The following is a 23,498-nucleotide window of genomic DNA, read 5'->3' as shown; positions in this document are numbered from 1 at the left end:
AAAACTTACCCCCGTTTCTTAACAACTAGATGCCACGTTGCCATATCATTTTTTGATTGGTCGACATGGTACTTTTTTGGACGAATAGGAAAGGGACAGGGGGGTGGGGTTTGTTTTTGCTCACAGGCGGAGAGTGATTTCGAGCCTTTTTTCCTTATAAAACGCCGTTTTTACAGTTTCTTCCCGCAGTAAATATAAACAACGACAGTATTCAGGAAGAAAAACAAACATTGCAGATATTTTTATGATAACTCTGGTTTTACGTGGCCTATCAACACAATTTAAAAACTGTTATAAAGTCCACACTTTTTCCGTGAATTGTTCCGTCTGTCCTGCTCACATCTCCAGTGGTTGTACACGTTGTCATTAACGTGGCTTCACTCCACATCAGCCACGCTGCTTTGCCAGCTCAAACACCGGTGTCGGCACATAAGGACGCTGTCATAGCCTGTTAACGACGTTGATTGGCTGCGTATATACACATTATTGGCTGAACTATGGGATAAGGTGTTCTAATCCCATATGGGAGCAGCCAGTCACTCACTGACTAACACTGCAAAACAGAATTGTTAAAGTATTAATTTTAATTTCAATTCAGGTTAGTTTTTTTGTGTGCAAAGCAGATTTTCTGTGCGCAGAGACCGTGCCAGCAGTGCGCAATTGCGCACGTGCCGCAGCTTAGAGGGAACATGGGTCAGGGCTGTTTTGGCAGCAAAAGAAAAAGGTCATAAGGTTATGCCTCATCAGTGTATGTTGTCATTTAGGGGGGAAATTGTCCCTAATGTCTTATCTCAGAAGCTCCACCCATCTGCTATAACTATTCTCCACCTTAAAGAGACAAGCTTTCCCAGATGAATGTGCCTGACCCCATCTGCCGGTGGATCACTGACTTCCTGACGGACAGGAAGCAGCATGTGAGGCTGGGAAAGAATGTCTCGGACTCCCGGACCATCAGCACCGGCTCCCCTCAGGGCTGTGTTCTTTCTCCTCTGCTCTTCTCCCTGTACACCAACTGCTGCACCTCCACCCACCAGTCTGTCAAGCTAATCAAGTTTGCAGATGACACCACCGTTATTGGACTCATCTCGGACGGGGATGAGTCTGCCTACAGGAGGGAGGTTGAACGTCTGGTGTCCTGGTGCAGCCACAACAACCTGGTGCTGAATGCCCAGAAGACAGTGGAGATTATTGTGGACTTCAGGAAGCACACAGCCCCACTCCCCCCCCATCATCCTGACTGACACCCCCATCACCTCTGTGGACTCATTCCGCTTCCTGGGTACCACCATCACCCAGGACCTGAAGTGGGAGCCCACCATCACCTCCGTCATTAAGAAAGCCCAGCAGAGGATGTACTTCCTGAGGCAGCTGAAGAAATTCAACCTGCCAACACGGACGATGATGCAGTTCTACACTGCAATCATCGAGTCCATCCTCACCTCCTCCATCACCGTGTGGTACGCTGGAGCCACTATCAGGGACAAACAGAGACTGCAGCGTGTTGTGCGCTCTGCTGAGAAGGTGATTGGCTGCAGACTCCCATCTTTGCAGGACCTGTACACCTCCAGGACACTGCGGCGTGCAGCTCGGATCTCAGCTGACCCTTCTCACCCTGGACACAGTCTGTTTGACCTGCTCCCCTTCAGGCAGGAGGCTCCGGTCCATTCGCACCAGAACCTCTCGCCATAAGAACAGTTTCTTCCCCTCTGCTGTTGGACACATGAACAATAACCATATGACTGTTCCCGCTACTAACACATGACCCTACGCTGTGTTCACTGCATCATTCCATGTTTGGCACTGATCACCATCTGCACTCATGTATATATCTTTCAACGTAGCACTCTTAATTCTTATTCTCATGTATATATCTCATGTATATCTCATGCACATATCTTTCTACGTAGCACTTTTAATTCTTATCCCTGCTTTTATTTTTTCATGTCTATTTAAGTGCTATTTATGACACTATGTTTGCACTGAAGCACCGCAGCAATTTCCTAATGTTGTAAACCTGCTCAACATTTGGCAATAAACCCCTTTCTGATTCTGATTCTGATTCTGATTCTAAAGGGCTTGTTAAACTAAAAAAAACAACTTAGGGCTATCCTCAACATTTTAACCAGTTTTTCTCTGTTCCAGCCAAACAGTGATGAGATACGATGAAAACCACATCTGAGTGACTCATTTTAGTTTCAGTTAGGTTTTTGGCTTTTAACAGTTAAGAAGATAATGAGATACAGCAATGACTTGTTGCTTTTATCTTTGCTACAAAGCTCTTCTGGTCTGTTCTGTCTTGTGTTATAAAACGAGCACAGCCCTTTCATTTACAGCCAAAACTCATTCGCTGTTTAGATCGTCTTGAGCCAGACTTTCATCAGTAAGATTTATAAAGAGGAGCTTAAAGTCATGATGTGAAACGATCATGAACAGCTGCAGCTTCCTTTGTCTCCAGATCCCTCAGCATCTACTACCTGGTCCACTTTTGGCAGTGTGTGCTTGAGATGTAATTTAATTTTTAGCTTCGGCTCTCTTTCAGTAGCTTCTGTACTCGTCTCTGGAGATATGCGAGCCCGTTGCCAACTGCACCTCTTTTTGTCCTTGTCCAAACCTCCACCTCACAATGGAGAGGCTGCAGGTCAGCAGGGACCAGTGGTTCTTCCTGTGACACTACCTTTATGGTCAAAAACACCGCCAACCTCCTCCTGTTTTTAGTTTTCAATGTATTTATCGTTAATTTAGATGCAAAGACAGTTTAATAAATGCATGATGTTTGAGTGCATGGATAATCATGTTAAATAATCTATTTCAGTATTTGATCAACATAATTCCAACCATGTTTTTTTTTTTTACTTAAGACTGCCCATTAAAAAACACAGAAAACCCCTAAAATTTGGGTGCAGTTCGTTTCCAGTGTTGCTACTGCTTTTAGATCACTACATGGAAATCATGGTATGACTACTTGGATGTAATTTGCTGCAATTTCACCAAAGTCCTTGAACGTCACCAACTTTCAAGGAGAGGAATTACCCCAGTGATGAGAGTCGGCTCTCCAGCGACAACCCACAGTCCAGAGAGGAGTTTTCAGTGGAGGAGTCAAAGTTTCCAAGTCGAAAAGCAGTGCATCAGGCCGGGAGTGTGAACAAGAATATGAGTGTCATTTGTTTTCTTTTTTTTTCTGTAACACCTGAGGCATCTGAAGAACATTCGCTGGAAACTACCTGAAACTTGATGTTGTGCCATCATGCCAGGAGATGATGGCAACACAGTCTTCACTCAGATTAAGACCTACTTTGGATTTGGATCCCTGAGACCTTGTCTTCTTGCTCATAACGAAATTCAAATTTAAGAGACCACAGTGTAGGAAGTCCAAGTGCAAATGGTCTATGCAAACAAAACGAGGATTCTGGATCCATGTTGAATGCTTTTGTTTTCTGAAAGTTTCTAGGTTGGATTCACAAAAACATTCCTTAAATAAACCTGTGAGTTTTATCTTAAAGCCCTGTTTACTCTTGTTAGCTAAGCCCTATTTACCACATAAAGAACTTGAAAAACATATCCATGCCTTCATCACTCCTCATTGGACTATTGTAACTCTCTTTACCTGGGCCTCCTCTTAATCGGCACTAGAAAGCATGAGCTCATCACCCCATCCTCGCTAACCTACACTGGCTTCCCGTCAAATATCGCATTGATTTCAAAATCCTTCTGCTCACTTTTAAAATTCTAAATAACCTGGCCCCTAGCTACTTAACTGATCGCCTCTATCCGTACAACCCAAAGAGAGCACTAAGATCCTCCAGCCAACTGCTCCTAATGCAACCAAGGTCTCGTTTAAAAACCAGAGGTGACCGTGCATTTGCCATCGCTGCCCCTAGACTCTGGAATAATCTCCCAGTCGAAATCCGTACTTCGGAATCAATTCAATCATTCAAATCCCGTTTAAAAACACACTTGTTTAACTTAGCTTTTGAAACAAATTAGTTTGACCTTCATTCGGCCTGCCTTACACCATGTAAATGCAATTTTAAGTATAATTGTACTATTTGTTCTTTGTTCTGCCCGCACTGCGGTTTTATTGTGAAGCACTTTGATGTACACTAGTCTTTTAAATGTGCTATATAAATAAACTTTGACTTGACTGGATTTGACTTGTTATCTTCTACTGAGATAATTCCCCCGTCTGCCTTTCTAGGCTCAATCCCAGAGGAGTGCCGGCAGTGCCACGCTCAGGCTGACTGTGTGCTAGGTGCTGGTTGTCTGTGTAAACCGGGATTCCAGGGGAATGGCACCTTCTGCACTCCAGAGCCACGTGAGTGTTGTCCATTGTTTAAAAACACACATCATCCTAACGGTGGTCATGCAATAATAGATTTAGAAGAGATTAGAGTGCTTTGTAGTCACAGAAGTAAGAGGAAGCTCTGGTAAGTTTTGATCATCCGGGTCCAGCTGTGGTTCCAATAAGCAACTCGTTGAAATGAAGAAAATTCACCTTGAAGGTGAAAAACCACCTCTGAGATTTGCATGCAACTATAGGCTACAAGGCTGAAATGCAGCGGTCCAGGTTCAACTCTGACCCATGGTGTGTCTTCCCTTGCCCGCTGTCCCCTGACTTTCCTGTCTTCACTGCTTTCTATCCACGGTTAAGAAAAATAATCCGTAAATCTAATATTAATAATGCAAAAATACACTTTAATATGTACAATATGCTTGAACCAGGTTCCCCCCCTTTTTTTTGTTTCAGTTCTGCTTTTATTCAAATTCAACAAGGTGCTGAAACATTGCTCAGAGATTTTAGTCCATGTTGACATGATGCCATCAGACAGTGTAGTTTCAGACTGCTGTGGGACTTCATGCGTTAGACTGAGCGTTCCCCCTCCATGAAACTTTTTCCACTCCCAACATGTAGATCTACAACTGCTACATGTCATTAGAATCCTTTAAACCATCACTGCAGGCTTATTCCAGGGGCTTGTTCGATTGTCAGGGTTTTCTCCTGAACACTGTAGGGTCTTTACTTCATAAAGTCCCTTTAGGCAACTGTTGATGCCAGTTTCCTAAAGGTACTTGGGGTAAATAAACCTGCATTTCATTGAATTTTTCAGGTCTTAATACCACTTGGTTGTAATTTATGAGTGACTGCAGTGTTTAAATCACAAGGATGATCAGATACTACACCAAAAAGTGTAGCATATGATCACCTAACAACCACTCATCAACAGGGATCGGTCGAGATTGGTGGTTGTGTCACATCCACTGTTGTTTCTGCTACGCTCTGACAATGTTTTACTTTTTCTAATACAACCCGAAACAGCATGACATCATCAGCGTCATACAACATAAACAGCAGCCATTCCACAGTTCCTTTTTTATTTTATTAACTCTGTCTACTTCCACCCTTGATTCTAGTTCCCACAAGTTTTCTTGCACACCAGCTACTCACCTCTGTAAATGTATTCCCCAGTTTCCCTTTATTTCGTATTAGATTGTGTTGAATTCTTCCCAGTCAGCTGTTCTAACTTTCTGTTAGTATTCTTGATATATTGTTTTGTTTCCTTCTAGTCCTAGGTTTCTTCTTTGTGTATCCCCTTGTTCCTCTTGTGTTTTGTTTCTTTAATTAGCTGACCTCAGTCTGGATCAATAATCTTGATTTTTAACTGTTACCCTGCTGCGTCCTGTGCTTGGATCGTCTCTTCTGAGCTGGTACAGTAAACACTTGGTGCATTTAAATGGCTTCAGTGAATTAAGTTTGAAGGCTCCAATGATAGTAATTTATCTCTGATTAAAAGATAACAGAACCAGGAATGTGTTGGTGGAGAAGAGACAAAGTATATTCACCTGTTAGTCTTTGATGGCTGATTTGTAACTTATTAACCCTGGCATTGCAGTACAAGAGGCCAGTTCAGCCCTTAGATTAGAGGAAGATTAGCCTCCCTGGCAGTGAACCAGGGGGTCTAATTAAATCAGTTTAATTAGCTTGCCCAACATTTGAGCATATGCAAGTGATAAGCGTCCATGTGATTCATTACAATACTGGTCAACACTTGATTAACCTTACAATCCAGAGTTACAAAAAAGAAAATGGTGGTGTGCCCCGCCCCACCCCAACCAGGTTTTGGCCTCCCTTCTAATCAAAATAACAAAGATTGTAAAAAATCAATTGTTTCAGTAATTTTTTAAAAGCATAAACATTTTTTTTTTTGGCCCTACTGTTGCCATAATCCCTTTTCATTTATAGTTTTTATCCCTTATTATTTTCTTTGACTACAGTAACCTGTCATTCTTTCTGTAAATGTTCTTGTTGTGCACATTAGCAGACTGGCAGAATTAATCAAACTGTTTTTGGAGCATTTTAAGAAAGAGCTCTGTGACAGTTTGTTTTTCTTAAAATATTTTCATCCTTCTAGTTTTTCAGTATCAGATTTGTTTTCTCTCCTCAGTGGCACTCCTGTTCTGATTGATAATTTGGTTGCTGTAGAAAAGCATCAAAACAGTTCACATTTGTTTCAGGCTCCAGATGTTGTACATGTGGCGAGCTGATGCTTACCTTAAACTGAGCCAGCATTTATAATGAATCAGATGACAGTTTTATTAAAAACACTCTGCAGCTCCAGACCTTTGCTCCGAGTACAACGGCGGCTGCCATGTGAATGCGGACTGCAACCAGACGGGACTCGTCGTCAACTGCACCTGCCGCAGTGATTACCAGGGAGATGGCTACTCCTGCAGTCCCATTAACAGGTCGGTGTGGCCTTTCATCTTTGTCTTAAATACGTTTTTTTTTCTGGCTTCCTTGTTGCCTTCATTAAATCAACGTGAGGTGTTTACTTTTGGGGACGTGACATCAGGCTGTTTTTCTGTCTGCTCTCCAGATGTACTGAAGAGCCAAATGGTGGCTGCAGCGACTTTGCCTCCTGCAAGTTCACTGGTCCAGTGAGTAAATGTTTTTCATCTTTATCCAGTAAAATCTGCAGCAGTGCAGCAAACGTCAGCAAAGAAGTGAATAAAATTTCATTTTTTTTCTTTTCAAGTTGTTTAGAGTTTAATTAAATAAAATCTGATTATACTAAATATACAGGAAATGCATCATATGCTAGTTCAGACTGAGAGTGGGATATAGAGCAGAAGTAGTAAATATTGAAATTGTCAGATGTCATCTATATGAGAAAAAGCCAAACTATAAAAAATGCATCATTTGTGTGCATTCATTTTGTTGAGTGGAGCTGAATTAAATTGATTAAATTAATTGACTTAAAAAAACAGAAAACTGGGAATTACATTAGGAGATAGAATTTAATTAAGTCTTATTAAGTTTCATATCTCAAGTTGATCATCTTTACCTGGTTATTATAGCTGTTTCAAAGACTCCCAACTGAAATAAATGACAAGCACTTCATTAAATGGGAGGAATTACTATGGCTGCACATTTGGCAGTCGGCATAACCAAGAACAGGATTTCCAGCTATTATACTGGAAAAGCGCAAAGGAGAACTTGCTTAAATCAAAGCACAAATCTTAAAACCCGTTCTCTGTTCGCCGTCTGGGGTAGTGGGCCGGGAGGAGGAAATGGCCCTCTGGTCGGGGTCTGGGCTGGTGGGTTTCCCTACTGCTGCAGGTCCAGGTGGTCCCCCAACTCCGCTGGTGCATTGGTGGTTCTCTGTGTCTGGGGCTGGGTGCTCAAATGCGTAGTGGATCATTCCCGACAGCAGCTTGGCTGAGCCGGGCCCCCTTGGCTTTGTTGGGCTGTTTCTGGGGGTGGGGAGCCCTCAGGTCTATTTGGCCCGGGGCTCAGCTCACACAGGTGTACAAACAGGTACTCACAGACACACATTATGTGTCATGTATCATTAATACTGTGTGCTGCTCAGTAGCATTTAATATTTATTATTTACCGCTATTTATGCATATGTTGGTTGTTGCCGTGGTTTCCATGCTGTGTTGTTTTTTGCTTGTTTTTTTCAGCAGATTTTCAGTGTTTTTTCTCTCTCTCTTCCCTGTTTTTCTCTCCCTCTCCTTTTGCCTACTTTCTCCCCAACTTCTCTTTCTTTCTTTATTTCCGTCTTTTGCATTCTGATTGTAATAACTCATAAATGTTAAAAACCTAATAAAAATCAAAATAAATATGAGTATCAAGTGGACCAGTATAGCAAAAGCCGTAATGGTAGACTTTGGAAAATAAATCTGCTGGGCATTTAGTTTGGCCTTCAGACAACAACCCTGATTGCTACACTTCCAGACAGGACAGGCAATATATATGTGTATATTACAGCACAATTAAGTGCTCTATTGGTGCAACCTAAACTGAAATTAAAGATCTTATTTGTGGGGTTATTCCAATTCAAGCACTGCTGGGTGCTGATGCAGAACTTAATCGATTTGGATAACATTTTTTTAAAAACATGGCTAAGTACACTGCTAAAAAAATTTACTAAAACTTTTTAATCATAGTATAGCATCATATCATTTAAACTTCATAAACTTCTTCTATTGTTCTTCTCAGCTAAGTACCAGAGGGGGTTGTTAATCACTTTCAGCTGCTTTGGTGTTAATGAAATCAACAACAGATTCACTAGAGGGACAACGGTGAGACAATCCTCAGGTTTTATAGGTGTGGGCCACAGGCGTATTTTTCTGTCCATGTCTTTTCGGACATATACGTTTTGCATGTAGCTAGGGTTCGTGTCACTACTACTACCATGAGCAATATTGGCATTTGTCATAGAATACCAGAATTGGCAGCTCCACCAGTGGTGCCCTGTGCTTTTCACGGATGAGAGCAGGTTCACCCTGAGCACATGTGACAGATGTGAAAGGGTCTGGAGAAGCTGTGAAGCTGAGAAGATTGTAATGCTGCCTGCAGCATCTTTCAGCATCAGAATTAGAATACTTTAAAATGGCCTGCATTTGTATAGCGCTTTACTTGGTCCCTAAGGACCCCAAAGCACTTTACATGTTCAGTCATCCACCCATTCACACACACACACACATACACACACTGGTGATGGCAAGCTACATTGAAGCCACAGCTGCCCTGGGGCGCACTGACAGAGGCGAGGCTGCCAGACACTGGTGCCACCGGGCCCTCTGACCACCACCAATGTGGTAAATACTTTATTAATCCCTGAGGAAATTATGCAGTTACACTTGCTTCAAGACAGTAAGAACAGTAACTAACTTAGCTAAATTAAATAATACAATATATTACAACGTTTCAAAATATAACAAAATATAACAAATAGCTCAATTAAATATTGCAGTATATAAGACAAAATTCATATATGTGGCTAAAATTGTTGTTACGGTTTGGAGGAGGACTCAAGCGCAGGACTCCGGGCTCAGATGCAGACAAGAAAGATTTATTTACAATTCACCAGGTGTATATACAAGAAGGTGCGGGGGGGGGGGGGGAGTGCTATGTACAGCTGCGTGAGGGAAAAGGAGCTCAAGGGAAGTCCAGGGGAAAAGCATGCGTTCTTCAGGTCATCCACACACACGATCACTGGCTGCCACTAGGGAATCACACGGGGGGAAAATCCAGGGAGCTCTGTAGACAGGGAGACGGGGTTAAATACAACGCACAAAGGAAACACACTTAACTCGACTTGCAGTAGCTTCACTAACGCGTGGTAGACAACGATCCAGCGATGAACAGCAGTCACCTCCTGGCTTAAATGCTGATCATCTTAATGAGACCCAGGTGTCTCATCTCCTGAGGGCATGAACCCACAGTGAGTTCCGCCCCGGCGACAGAGAAGAGGAGAGAGAGAGGAAGAGAGAGAGAAACAGAGCGTGCTGATCAGCGTGCAGCTGATCTGCCTGGCCGTGACAATTGTACTGTAAACTGTTGAACTTTGTCATTTTGTTATTTCTCTCTAGAGGATGTGCAGATATTAAGGATGTGTGTACTGTGCATTAGATAGAGGAGTTGTACCACCACAGGCACAGGAATGATTTCCTGCATTGTGCAGTGGTGCATTTGGGTAATCTCGGTCTCTCACTGAACATCAGTGTTGGGCAAGTTGCTTTGAAAAAGTAATTAGTTATAGTTCAACAACAAAACTATCGACTACACTACACACTAACTAAACAAGACAACACACTAACTACACACTCCAAACACGCTAAACATCACAAATCTCTCATATCTCAAAACTCTCTCTCTCTTTTGCTCTCTCACCGTCAGATGTTAAAAGGCCTCTGAAAATAGAGATGACTCTGGCCCTTCCTGTAAAGTGCAGTGGTATTTTTAATCCAGTCCAGTTTATTGTCAATGTGTTCTCCAAAGTATTTATAGTGCTCCCCAATGTCCACATTGATCCCCTGGATTGAAACAGGGGTCAAAGGTTTCCTGGTCCCCCTAAAGTCAACAATCAATACTTTGGTCTTTATCACACTGAACTGCAGAGGATTCTGCTCACACCATGTGACAAAGGAGTCCACCACAGCGCAGTACTCTGTCTCATCACCCTCACTGATGCATCCAACCACTGCAGAGTCATTAGAAAACTTCTGAAAATGGCAGGTCTCTGTGAAGTGGCTGAAGTCTGTGGTGTAGAGGGTGAAGAGGAAATGACAGCCCCTCATGTTCCCACTGTGTTGCTGATCACCTTATCAGACACATAATTTTGAAAATGCACATATTGTGGTCTTCCTATCACCTAACTAACAATCCTCAACAGTCCTCAACTCAGAGGAGACGCTGGTAACTGAACTGAAGGGGATCCTGGTGTGGCCTGACTATAAGTTGAATGAGGATGGTGGTGAAGAATGAGTCTTTCCAGTGTCTTCATGATGTGGGAAGTCAGCACTACAGGTCTGTAATCCTGGGGGCCACCGGGACGTGGCATCTTTGGTACAGGAACGAGGAATGACGTCTTCCATAGTACTGGGATCCTCTGCAGACTCAGACTCATCATAAACAGTTTATGAAAGACTCCACAAAACTGGGGGGTACAGGTCTTTAGGACACAGAGACTGGACCCCACCTGGTCATGCAGACTTGCGTGAGTGGAGTCTTTATGCCACTCCACATATCTCTTCATGCTATTCTATTGGAGTTTCCACTCTAGCTTTCTCCTATAATTGTCCATAGCCTCTCCCCTTCAATAATGCCTGAACCATTCTCACCTACTCTCTATTGCCCTGAAGGTCCTCTTTTTGTCATTGAGGAGGGCTTTGATGTCCTTAGTCACCCATGGCTTATTTGCATTAGATAAGATAAGAGATAAGATAAGACTACTGATCCCACGGCGAGGAAATTTGTGCTTTACCACAGCTCAGGTACAGATAGCAGTAGAACACAAAGAGCATACCAAAAATATAAAGAAATACAAAATAAATGAATAATAAATAAATAATATTAATAATAATAAAAAAACAATATACAATACAATATATACAACAGTAGCTGAGGTTCTACGTACATGCATATGTTACAGGCCTTCGATGGGGTCTGTTTTTAAACTGTTTTTTAACAGAAAAGCAGAGACAGGAGACATCAGTTGCGTTCGGTCTGCAGGCTCTTCCTCGTCTGATTTATTAACAGAATTTAACAACGTCCTTTTCTTTTCATTTAGATGCACACATTTCTCTTTTAACAACACAAACATTCAATTAGGTAAATAGCTCAAACCCTTTTGGTTACCTTGCACTCTCACAAGAATAAACTTACAAAATAATCATTGTATATGAGTGTCCTTTACAGTAAATCTGTAACCAATTCTACTGCATTTCAGCATCAAAAACATTTCTTTTTTTTTCTTTTTTTTCTTTTTTTTTTTATTATTTATTATATTTTATTTTCAGATGTTACAGACGGGACAGACATGAGTGAGAGATAGGAAAGGGAGAAAGAAAGAGGAAGGAAAGGAAAAACAGAAGGGGAGAGGGACAGTGAGAAAGGGGGGGAGAAAAAAAAATAAAAATCTCCTGGATCACCTGTTGAGAGAAGAATAGAAAACAAGCAAAAAAAGACAAAAAAAAAACCAAAGCAACATACTAAACACAACACCGTCGCATTAATCTAGCTAGGTGTAAACAGCAGTAAATACTAAATATTCAATGTTGTTGTGCAGCACGCAGGACAGATGTGCTTCGAAGTAGCAGCCAAGAAAGGTGTAATTTGGGTCTACGAGCAGTGAACACCCGTGTGCATACCTGTGTGGATCAGCGCGCTTGTATTCCAAAGGTTTCTCCATGTAACGATCTGCTAGGGAGTGTGGGGGGGCCACAGCCCCGTCCTCCAGGGTGTGAAGCAGGTATGGAGGAGATCAAAACTCCAGACATCCAGAGGCCCCCAGAACACAAGAAACCATGGAAGACCAACAGAGGGGCAGCCGCGCCACTGTTCCAGTAAGAGCTGAGGAGAGTCCCAGATGAGGGTTCACTCAGCAGCCGCGGAGCAGAAGCCAGGGGGAGTTGCAGTGACGCGCCCGTGAGCTCCGCCGGCCGCCAGCTGTGCCTGAGTGACCGAGCCCCAGGCCGAGAGGCCGGGGGCACCCCACCCCCGAAGGGGCCCGAGCGAGCCCCAGGCTCCAGGCCCCGATAAGCGGCCGCCAAGGAGTGAGCCGGTGTGTACCTGGACGCCCACCCCCAGACACAAAGAACCACCAACGCACCGACACCTGAGGGAGTCCGCCACTGGCAGGGGAAGTGGTGGTAGGTGGAGATAGGCCTCCAAACCTTGGAGGGCCTGAGGTGTCCCCAGAGAGGTGGCGTCTGATACCCAACCTGACATATAGACACAGACATACAGGCACACACAGACACAAACATCCATTCCCCCCCTCATGCTCTCATATGCACTCACTCCACACTCAACCAACATGGAGACAGACATAAAGAGACGCTGTACACACGATCACACTCCCCAAGCGTACTCTACAAACCAGGTCTAGGTACCCTTGCTCCTGGAGGGGGGAACTGCACCCAGACCCAGGTGGTGTTACCCTTTTCCCTGCGGTGGGGAGAGGCAGACCACCCCGACTCCGTAGCAGCAGGGAGGCCCCACACTCCAGACCGCAGTCGGACGGCCAACTCCACCTAGCCCTCCCGCTCCAGCAGGCCGCAGAGAATGGGGGTGGGAGAAGACTCCAAACCTCCCTCCACCCGCTCATTGTAGTGTTGATGCATGTGTGTTCTAAGGTGCAATTAAAACCCAGGAGGGCATGGAGCTACCTGCATCAAAAACATTTCTGTGCAGCACCACTAACACTGCAATTAACCCGCTTATATACGGTGGCCCCTAGAGACAAAGCACATGCAAACTCCAAAACACTTGCAAACTCCAAAACACATGCAAACCCCAAAACACTTGCAAATTCCAAAACACAACGGAAAGTGCTCCAGGACGCTAGGGGCAGTGTTGAGCTTCTGTTACCTAGTAACTACACAAGCCAGGAAGTACCAATGACCGGATTTGGGGTCTGCAGCCTTAAAGGCCGCATTTTAAGGCCGATTACGTCACAGCGATACGACCAAGGCTGCTCGAAATACGGCCCTCAAATGCGTCCTTAATTTCCCTGAATTTTAAGGATGGGTCGGCATAGCCTTCATGGCCCAACATATCCCAGACTTCATAGCGCGGCGGGGGTGTGGATAATTTGACCGCAGCACACCTGCACCAGGGTAAACCTCCGCCTACCCAGTCCTGCTTTACAGGTGAAAATAGAGCAAAAGGACCACTGAGTCTTTGACTTTATTTATTTTCTGCTGTGTTTTACTTGCATCTATTTGAAAGACTGAGTGTAAACACAAAAAATATTTTATTTTATGTGCTGGAATGTGCAGAAAATAGGTTTAAATAATAAACAAATCTCTTCCAGTCAGAGAATGTTGCATATAATTAATTTTTTGCTTGATGCATAAAGTTAAAAGATTAAAACTAATAAAACAAGTTAAAAAAAGAGGTTTTTCCATTTGATTACATTTTGTATGATGGATTATGCAGAAAAAGTAGAATTGGGCTGAAAGTTCTATCGCTTTATCACCTCTTCAGGTTGTAAATCGTGTTTTTAAAAAGTAACTAAGTAATTAATTACTTTTGAAAATAAGTAATCAGTAAAGTAACAGGATTACTTTTTGGGGGAAGTAATCAGTAATTAGTTACTGATTACTTTTTTCAAGTAACTTGACCAACACTGGTCATATATCCACAAACACAACCAGCTGAAAGTCAGTGATGCTGCTCAGTTTGCAGTCCTGAATATCACGGCACAAGCAGGATTCACTGCACTGTTAATGTTAGCTATGTTATATTGCTGCCTCTGTTCGGTGGTGTCGAGCCAAACAGACTTTAACGTGTTTGAACGAGCTGACGGTTCACTCGTTAAGCTGAAAGAAAGATGCTTTAATCACAGGAGTCACACATGTGTCCACTGTACCATCTGGGAACTCTTCTTGTTTCGTAATAACACAAACACTAAATCCTCCTTCTTTTGTGCTGTTTTGTAGCAGTGTATACACCTGAGACCGAGTATGAGTTCACTGTCTCAATGTCTTCTTCCTAGATGTTCACCAGTGTTATAGGAGGTGACTTCTTCCTGAAGTCTATGACCATCTGATGCGTCTTGATAGCGTTGATTTGGAGAGCGTTGGTCTCACCAGCTGACAAAGTCACTGATGACCCCTCTATATTCCTGATTGTTTTCATCTGATACGCATCCAATGATGGCTGTGGTCTGTTGGTTAGGTAGTCGATGGTCCATGCAGTCAGCTGTTTGCCCACTCCGGCTTCCTCCAGCTTCCGTCTCAGTAGTGCAGGCTGGATGGTGTTGAAAGCACTGGAGAAGTCAAAAAACATCATCCTCACAATGCTCCCTGCCTGCTCTAGGTAAGAGAGGGATCAGTGCTACTGACAGCATTATCCAACCCGATTCCAGACCAGTAAGCTAACTGCAGGGGGTCCAGGCTGGCTCTGTTGTGGGTAGATGTGTGGATGGGGGTGAAGCAGGGTGGTGGTGTGAGGAGAGCTCAGGTAACAATGACATTCCACCAGGAGAGGGGCAGGACAGCATTTGGAGGGGGGTTGATGGAACCTGGGGGGTGGGAGAGGTGATAAGGTCAAGAGCCAAATCTGTTGAAAAACAGATTCAATTCATTGGCCCACCCCCGGTCAGCAGACACTGTGGCTCCTCCATTGTCCTTGAAGTCTCTCTTGGAGAGTACAAAAGGATCCTCGTGTCCTTGTCTCCATGATTGAAAGCCCTCTTCTTCTCGTTCACAGGGCCTTCAGTTGTGGGGTCACCGGTTTATTGTTTGAGAAACACCGTACCTTCTTGCTAGGCACAGTGTTGTCAAAACAGAAGTTGATGTAGTTGGTGATGCAGTGGTTGAGGCCATCAATGTCCTCATCGTGAGGCTTGCAGAGTTCTGCCAGTCTGTGCATTCAAAACAGTCTCTCAGCATCTCACTGGATTCCTCGGATCACACCCTTATCACCTTCTTCGTTGGGAGTTTCCTCTTCACCATGGGAGTGTAAATGGGTTGAAGAATGACCAGGTTGTGGTGTGTGTGGCTAAGCGGGGGGAAGGGTGATGTGCTGTAAGCCTGCTTTGTGTTGGCAAACATGGTTCAGGGTTTTTCTGTCCCTTCTATGGCAGGCAACATACTGCGACAAGTTAGGGAGAGTGGCAGATAGTGAGGCGTGATCGAAGTCTCCAGAGATAATAATGAGGGATTGCAGATGTGCCATCCCACAGTTGTGGGGTGACCGTGGCTCAGGGGGTTGGGAAGCGTATCTGTAACCGGAAGGTCGCCGGTTCAATCCCCGGCCTCTCTGTCCTGTGTCCTTGGGCAAGACACTTTACCCTACCGCCTACTGGTGTTGGCCAGAGGGGCCGATGGCGCGATATGGCAGCCTCACTTCTGTCAGTCTGTCCCAGGGCAGCTGTGGCTACAACCGTAGCTTGCCTCCACCACCACCAGTGTGTGAATGCGAGAGTGAATGAATAGTGGCATTGTAAAACGCTTTGGGTGCCTTGAAAAGCGCTATATAAATCCAATCCATTATTATTGTTAGGTATTTTAGTACCATGGTAGCATTTACTGGATATTGTTTTATAGTGACATTATGCAGGAAAACTCTGTCATTCAATAAGGCCCCTTTGTTTCAGTGTTTTTCTCTTTGACCCAAGAATTGATGTGTGAGAATCACAGGCTGGTACAAGGTTGAAATACCACAGAGATCACTCCCTCAGCTACATTCGTTTCTTAATCTTTTAGACGCCTGTTGAAGGCCAAATGGTTTGTTTCAGATTTCACTAATGTAAGAACTCTTTGTTTTGTGCCTTGAAAATATGTCGCTGAGATAATCACAATTGTAGCTGAACTGATAAACTACACAAAGGATGCTTCTTCACCCAAGGGCAGAAAGACGCTCCCTTATCTTGGTCTGTACTGGTTTAAACTGATAATCTGCTGTCTCATGAATTTTACCCTCTATATAAACTGTTGTACTTGTGAATAAAGTTGAGTCAATTTGGGAAGACAATCTGAAGCAGTCTCTGTTTTCTTGTTCTCCCAAGCTGCTCCCGAGCTCGTACTAACACGCTGAATGGCATGCTTGAATATTACTTGAGAATATATTTGACTGTGTTACAGACTAAGGGACATTCTCTGCTGATAGGTGAAGGTACATTCTCTGCTGATAGACGTCCACGCCTCGAAGGAAGTCGATCCACGGATTAGGCCTTGGAAACAGTTTCCTTCAATTATTATCATTATTATCTGTAGCTGAGAGACCGTGGAGTGAATGTACTCACAGGTTGCCATAGCGTTGGCCGAGTGCGGAATGTAAACAGTCAGCACAATAACGTGAAAAATCCCTGGCCAGGTGGTATGGCCGAACGCTAACCGCTAACAGGAAATAATTTCCCCTAGGGATCAATAAAGTATTCTGATTCTTTGGTACAGCGCTGTTCCTTCACAGTGATGTGTCCCGGGTTACATCATCTCTCATTGATCTTCATTGCTAGTCCCCCACCTCCCCTCTTACCACTCTCCACTGCGCTCCACTCCGCTCTAACCAATTGAAAGCCATCCAGAGTTACGACGGGGTCCAGTGTGTGGTCTGTGAGCCATGTCTCAGTGAACAGCAGGAGGCTGCTCTCCTGGTACTCCCACTGCAGTCTGGTTAGCGCCATTAGCGCTTCCATCTTGTTGGGTAAAGATCTTACGTTACCCATGAGAATGGATGGAATGTTCAGTTTGTACAATGGATAGTCTTAGCTGAGACAATGGAGTTGGTGCAGAAGGTTATGTAGTCAGTGATACACTCAGTAAGCCCATTGATGTCCTGACCACGAGGCTCACAGTGTCTCCCAGTCTGTGAATCTCAAAACATGAATCAGGTTATGATCTGACCTACCCAATCGGGGGAGGGAGGAGGAACTGGATAGCCCTTTTTCCATGAATACCTACTCAGATCAACTCGCTACAACTCGACTCTGATCAACTGGTTTTCCATTCAAATCCAGTACTACCTAGCCTGCATGGTTGTTGTCATAGCAGTGTGTCCAAGTGTCCCGTGAAGTAATTAACATGAACGTTACAAAAAAGGTGGGTGTCTGGACAAGAATATACCTGCTGCTCGGACTGTGGCTTTTCACCAGACTTGAGCACCATGGCATTATTTTTGTAGCCATTTCCGTCATTGACATGTTTCAAAAATGGCGGTTTTAATTTTTGTGAACAAGATGCTCTCATGGCTCATCGCATGACACTACTGACCAGCCAATTGGTGATATGCAGTCTGACGATGCCACATCGGATTGCTTGGAACCTCGAGAAAGTAGGTACTAAAAAAGTACATCTTACTGTTGGGTTTATCTAGGCACAAACCTCACTGGAACACAAGCCCAAACTGCACGACAAATCAAGACTCTTTTGTCTTTTTGGCTTGCAAGGGAAGTCAGTCAAGGCCAAGTAATGCTCCCTTCACCTGTCCTTTAGCCAACTTCAACTGATTCCTTCACTACAGCCCTTTTTATTGTCAGCAAGCAATCATTCATGAATATGCAATTACAAATACATGTGACATTCTTAAGCAGGCATATCTGAACAACATCAGTGTCTGTACAGGGAGTGCAGAATTATTAGGCAAATGGGTATTTTGTCCACATCATCCTCTTCATGCATGTTGTCTTACTCCAAGCTGTATAGGCTCGAAAGCCTACTACCAATTAAGCATATTAGGTGATGTTCATCTCTGTAATGAGAAGGGGTGAGGTCTAATGACATCAACACCCTATATCAGGTGTGCATAATTATTAGGCAACGTCCTTTCCTTTGGCAAAATGGGTCAAAAGAAGGACTTGACAGGCTCAGAAAAGTCAAAAATAGTGAGATATCTTGCAGAGGGATGCAGCAGTCTCAAAATTGCAAAGCTTCTGAAGCGTGATCATCGAACAATCAAGCGTTTCATTCAAAATAGTCAACAGGGTCGCAAGAAGCGTGTGGAAAAACCAAGGCGCAAAATAACTGCCCATGAACTGAGAAAAGTCAAGCGTGCAGCTGCCAAGATGCAACTTGCCACCAGTTTGGCCATATTTCAGAGCTGCAACATCACTGGAGTGCCCAAAAGCACAAGGTGTGCAATACTCAGAGACATGGCCAAGGTAAGAAAGGCTGAAAGACGACCACCACTGAACAAGACACACAAGCTGAAACGTCAAGACTGGGCCAAGAAATATCTCAAGACTGGTTTTTCTAAGGTTTTATGGACTGATGAAATGAGAGTGAGTCTTGATGGGCCAGATGGATGGGCCCGTGGCTGGATTGGTAAAGGGCAGAGAGCTCCAGTCCGACTCAGACGCCAGCAAGGTGGAGGTGGAGTACTGGTTTGGGCTGGTATCATCAAAGATGAGCTTGTGGGGCCTTTTCGGGTTGAGGATGGAGTCAAGCTCAACTCCCAGTCCTACTGCCAGTTTCTGGAAGACACCTTCTTCAAGCAGTGGTACAGGAAGAAGTCTGCATCCTTCAAGAAAAACATGATTTTCATGCAGGACAATGCTCCATCACACGCGTCCAAGTACTCCACAGCGTGGCTGGCAAGAAAGGGTATAAAAGAAGAAAAACTAATGACATGGCCACCTTGTTCACCTGATCTGAACCCCATTGAGAACCTGTGGTCCATCATCAAATGTGAGATTTACAAGGAGGGAAAACAGTACACCTCTCTGAACAGTGTCTGGGAGGCTGTGGTTGCTGCTGCACGCAATGTTGATGGTGAACAGATCAAAACACTGACAGAATCCATGGATGGCAGGCTTTTGAGTGTCCTTGCAAAGAAAGGTGGCTATATTGGTCGCTGATTTGTTTTTGTTTTGTTTTTGAATGTCAGAAATGTATATTTGTGAATGTGGAGATGTTATATTGGTTTCACTGGTAAAAATAAATAATTGAAATGGGTATATATTTGTTTTTTGTTAAGTTGCCTAATAATTATGCACAGTAATAGTCACCTGCACACACAGATATCCCCCTAAAATAGCTAAAACTAAAAACAAACTAAAAACTACTTCCAAAAACATTCAGCTTTGATATTAATGAGTTTTTTGGGTTCATTGAGAACATGGTTGTTGTTCAATAATAAAATTATTCCTCAAAAATACAACTTGCCTAATAATTCTGCACTCCCTGTATTCTGTGGGTGTGTGTTTACAGCTATACTATACATAGACATACAACCTTTCAATGAACTAAAACTGTGTGTATGAGGCATGCAGAAAAGCAGAACTAAGTGTCTTGCTAAATGATAAGAACAGGAACTTGCAATAGGTCATGTCTCAGACGAACATTTAAAAGTGTGAAGTTTTGCACTTTTAAGAAACACAACAATCTAGTTCCTAAAGCTATAATGGAAATTATAACGCCGAGGCTGCTTCCTCTCATCTCATGGTACACAAGTGCACACAGAATCTTATCAGACCTAATAAGGATATCCTTTTTATCAGCATACAAATGATTATATGTTCCTAAGTACAAATGACAATATAAAAAATATCAATTCCAACACTTACCAGGTACTATGACCTAATGGAAAATCATGAAAACCGTGGTGAACCATACAGAGTCGATCTGAGAAGCTACTAATGAAACGGGCTTATGTGTGCTTGATTATAAACCGTAGGTCTAAAATTCTCTCCCCTCAGGTGGGACAGACCACATACTGTGTGAAAGTTGACAATGTAGCGTCTAAGGTGACATGTTGAAGTCACCCGAGATAGCAATGAAGGCACATGGAGCTGTGGGGTTAGCAGGGGGAGGAACATGGACTGCCAACAAGCTCACATGGATAGATTCCCTGGGCAAATAATATGACCTGAGTTCAACAGCATAAAGTTCAGTGTCTGGGCAATAAATCCACTCTTTGATTGTAGGTAAGCAAGTACACCACCGGTTGTTTAAAAAAAAAGGCAAACCCCCTCCTTTCTGCTTACCTCTGTCTGTCGGCCTGAACGGTGTGGAACCCTTCCACAGATGTGTTCTCATCGGGAATATCCTGGTGCATCCATGATTCAATTAAGTTTAACACCTGAGGTTCCCTTTGACTCCAAGCTATCACTGTTAGCTCATCCATCTTGTTTGCTACCATGACTGGTTTGGTGGTGGGTCAGTAATAGAGAGGCATAGACCTATGAAAGCCAGGCAACAGCACCCTGACTGCCATTAGATATTGAGATGCAATCCTTGGACTCATTGTCAGACCCTACGATGGTGGAGTGATTCCTGGGCTCCTTAGGTACACAACAATGCCTGGCCTCATGTGGCAGGAGTATACAGGCAGTTCATGGAGGATGAAGAAATTGATACCATTAATTGCCCCCCAAGCTCACCTGACCTAAATAGCACAACTAATCCAGTACAACACCTGGGAAAATTTGTTAAATCCATCCCACACCTCACACTCTTCAGGAGCTCAGTGATGCCCTGGTCCAGAGGAGGAGATACCCCAGCACACCATCCATTTCCTCATTAGGAACATGCCCCAATGTTGTCCAGCTTGGATAAAAACATGGATGCATGAATTCATTTTTCAGTCAAGAGATGCTATCGGATTTTAAAACATGGAACACTGAAATCAAAGTCATTTTAAGTGCATATTCAGCAGCTTCTGGGTGGTACCTGGGACTCTGTCAGATAAAAGTGTTATAAAAATTAATGGTTATGGGATTTGATAAGTGTTTGATTATGTGTCTCTGAATAAAGTACAAATATGATTTAAATAAATTTCCCCAAAAGCAGTTACAGAAATGCATCTCACCTCAAAGCCTCAAATGTTATTATTTTACTGCACATACACAAAATTACACAACTTTATAGCTTTGCTCAAGGTTAAATCCAAAGTGACTGCACAATCCAATCCCATGCTATTTCACATTATGGATACAGTAAATTAAAGAATACACAGTCTTCATCTTTATTATATAATCATGAGTAGAACTATAAGCTCACCAACACATAGTTCGAAACTGTTGCACAAAATCATGTTTGGTTTCCCAGTTGTTCCCAAGCTGCTGACTGGTTTTTTGGAGCTGGGGCGGGACAAGCAGCATCTTTGCCATTACTGTTATTAATGGTTTTTTGAGTTACGTGTCTCCCTCTAAAAATATCCCTGAATATGAACATAACATGACATCCTCCTGTAAGCTGATCACTCTAATCTGGTTCTTCTAGAATGAACGGGAGTGCGAGTGCTTGCCGGGGTATGTAGGTAATGGAGTCCAGTGTTTGGAGAAGATGGTGCCCCCTGTTGACCGCTGCTTGGAAGACAATGGAGGCTGTGACCCTGTGGCGATCTGCAAGGACCTGCATTACCACGGTAAGACATGTGAATGCAGTGAAGCCATGAACTGCAGTGTAGCCACGTGTCACATCTGCTGAGTGGGAGCCATGTTGGCTCCCAGTCCTACTCTATTGCAGTTTCCATGGTAATCAGACTGATTCTAAAGCAGATGACCTTTGTAGCATCTATGTTTCCATGGTGACATTATGGCTAGCATTGTTTATTATAAAGGACTTCCATTTGTTTATTTATTTGTTTTTCTGGGGCTGGTAAACAAATGTCAGCTCTGAGTTGAGCTCATTAGGATTTGGAGCTCGTTAAGGCTTGTTAAACATGGAGCTCATTAAAGGCTCAAAGGCTGTTATTACTTCCAACCTGATCTTCATTAATCAGGGTATACAGATAATTAGGAATTCACCATAAATGATCTGTTCAGAGTTACCCTTTTAATGAAGTTTGTGGGATATAAGCACCTGCCACCCAACCAGAGAAAAGGATTTTCTTCCAAAAATCAAATGTATGCATTTTTTCAGGTCTGTAGTGAAATAAGCTGTAGAGAAATCCGCCCTCATGTCTCTTTCCAGAAATCATGACCTATTTTCTAAACAAAAATCCTCAAACCTTGAAAAATCCATTTTTTCCCCCACTGTCCACATCCATAGATTGCAAATTTAAAAAACAAAAGAAAACATTGCAGTCCAGATGAGGGGGATGTTGCTGACTTTGAAATCTTGCTGCTCTGAGTTCAGAATGATAGCCATTGCCATGCTTGTGAAACACAGTTCATACTAAAAATGACGTCAAACCTGCTGGAGTACAATACATTTTAATGTTGGTTCGGCTCGTCACACAGCTCCTAATCAGGCACTCAGAACATGGCGGCATTGTAGTCATTCTCTGTAAGTTGTTACAAGGCTATGTTCATGTCACAGTTCCCACGAACAAAAAAAATCAATCACAAGCACCCGTAACTGCACGAAAGCCAGCAAAAAAGCACTGCAGGTCATGAAACAGCAGAAATCATTGTTGGTACAAGGAGCTGAAGTTGTTAGAGCTGTTGTATCGTTCACTTTGTGAAAAAGACTAAGCATTCCAAAAAGATAATACACACACTGGACACCATTTGTTTAAGCTTGTGAGGTGAGATTTTACTCTGTTTGCACAGTGGCAGTAAAGGTGTTGATGAGCTATTTCTGTCATTTGAACTTCTTGTCACAGGAACATAAACAAGTTTTTTGTAGAAAAAAAAATAGTCCCCGAGGTTATGTAACATTTAATTGATTCGTGCTTTACTCATCAGAACTTAAACACCAAGTAATTACATCATATTAAAAGAAAAGCAGATGTTTCTACTGAATCTGGGGTTGAATGTCTCTTGGATTTGTTCAGCATCGGATCAAATCGTGTTTTTCACTCGTAGAGTTCATATTTGTTGTACAGAATGGTGCAGAAATCTGAGGGAAGTTAACGTGATTGTCGTGCTTCAGAAAACAGAGCCGGAGTCTTCCACCTGCGCTCTCCAAAGGGGAGGTACCAGATGAACTTCAGTCAGGCCGACGCCGAGTGCAAGGCTGAGGGCGCCACATTGGCTACCGTTAAACAGATGGGAGACGCACAGCAGGTAAACCTACCTACTGAAAGGGTTTACATAAAGATATCAACAGGTCGATGCACCTGAGTCAAATATGTGGTATACCTATGAGAAAAAAGGAAA

At 43.3% G+C, this 23,498-nt stretch overlaps 1 protein-coding gene across 1 annotated transcript in view; it reads left to right on the top strand.

The window, feature by feature from the left end:
* The window catches only part of stab1 (stabilin 1), a 236,448-nt gene that overhangs the window by 113,949 nt on the left and 99,001 nt on the right, over positions 1 to 23,498 (top strand). The window contains exons 58-62 of the mRNA XM_085353392.1: positions 4,196 to 4,312; positions 6,609 to 6,741; positions 6,873 to 6,933; positions 21,676 to 21,820; positions 23,272 to 23,405. Of these exons, the coding sequence (XP_085209518.1) occupies positions 4,196 to 4,312; positions 6,609 to 6,741; positions 6,873 to 6,933; positions 21,676 to 21,820; positions 23,272 to 23,405 (590 nt within the window). The remainder of the gene's footprint in view (positions 1 to 4,195; positions 4,313 to 6,608; positions 6,742 to 6,872; positions 6,934 to 21,675; positions 21,821 to 23,271; positions 23,406 to 23,498) is intronic.

Source organism: Diplotaxodon limnothrissa, linkage group LG5, assembly GCF_057381915.1.
Source record: "Diplotaxodon limnothrissa isolate DT_005_m linkage group LG5, D_limnothrissa_male_GT1.1, whole genome shotgun sequence".
Taxonomy (NCBI): Eukaryota; Metazoa; Chordata; class Actinopteri; order Cichliformes; family Cichlidae; genus Diplotaxodon; species Diplotaxodon limnothrissa.
This window is presented reverse-complemented; position numbering and strand designations above follow the sequence as displayed.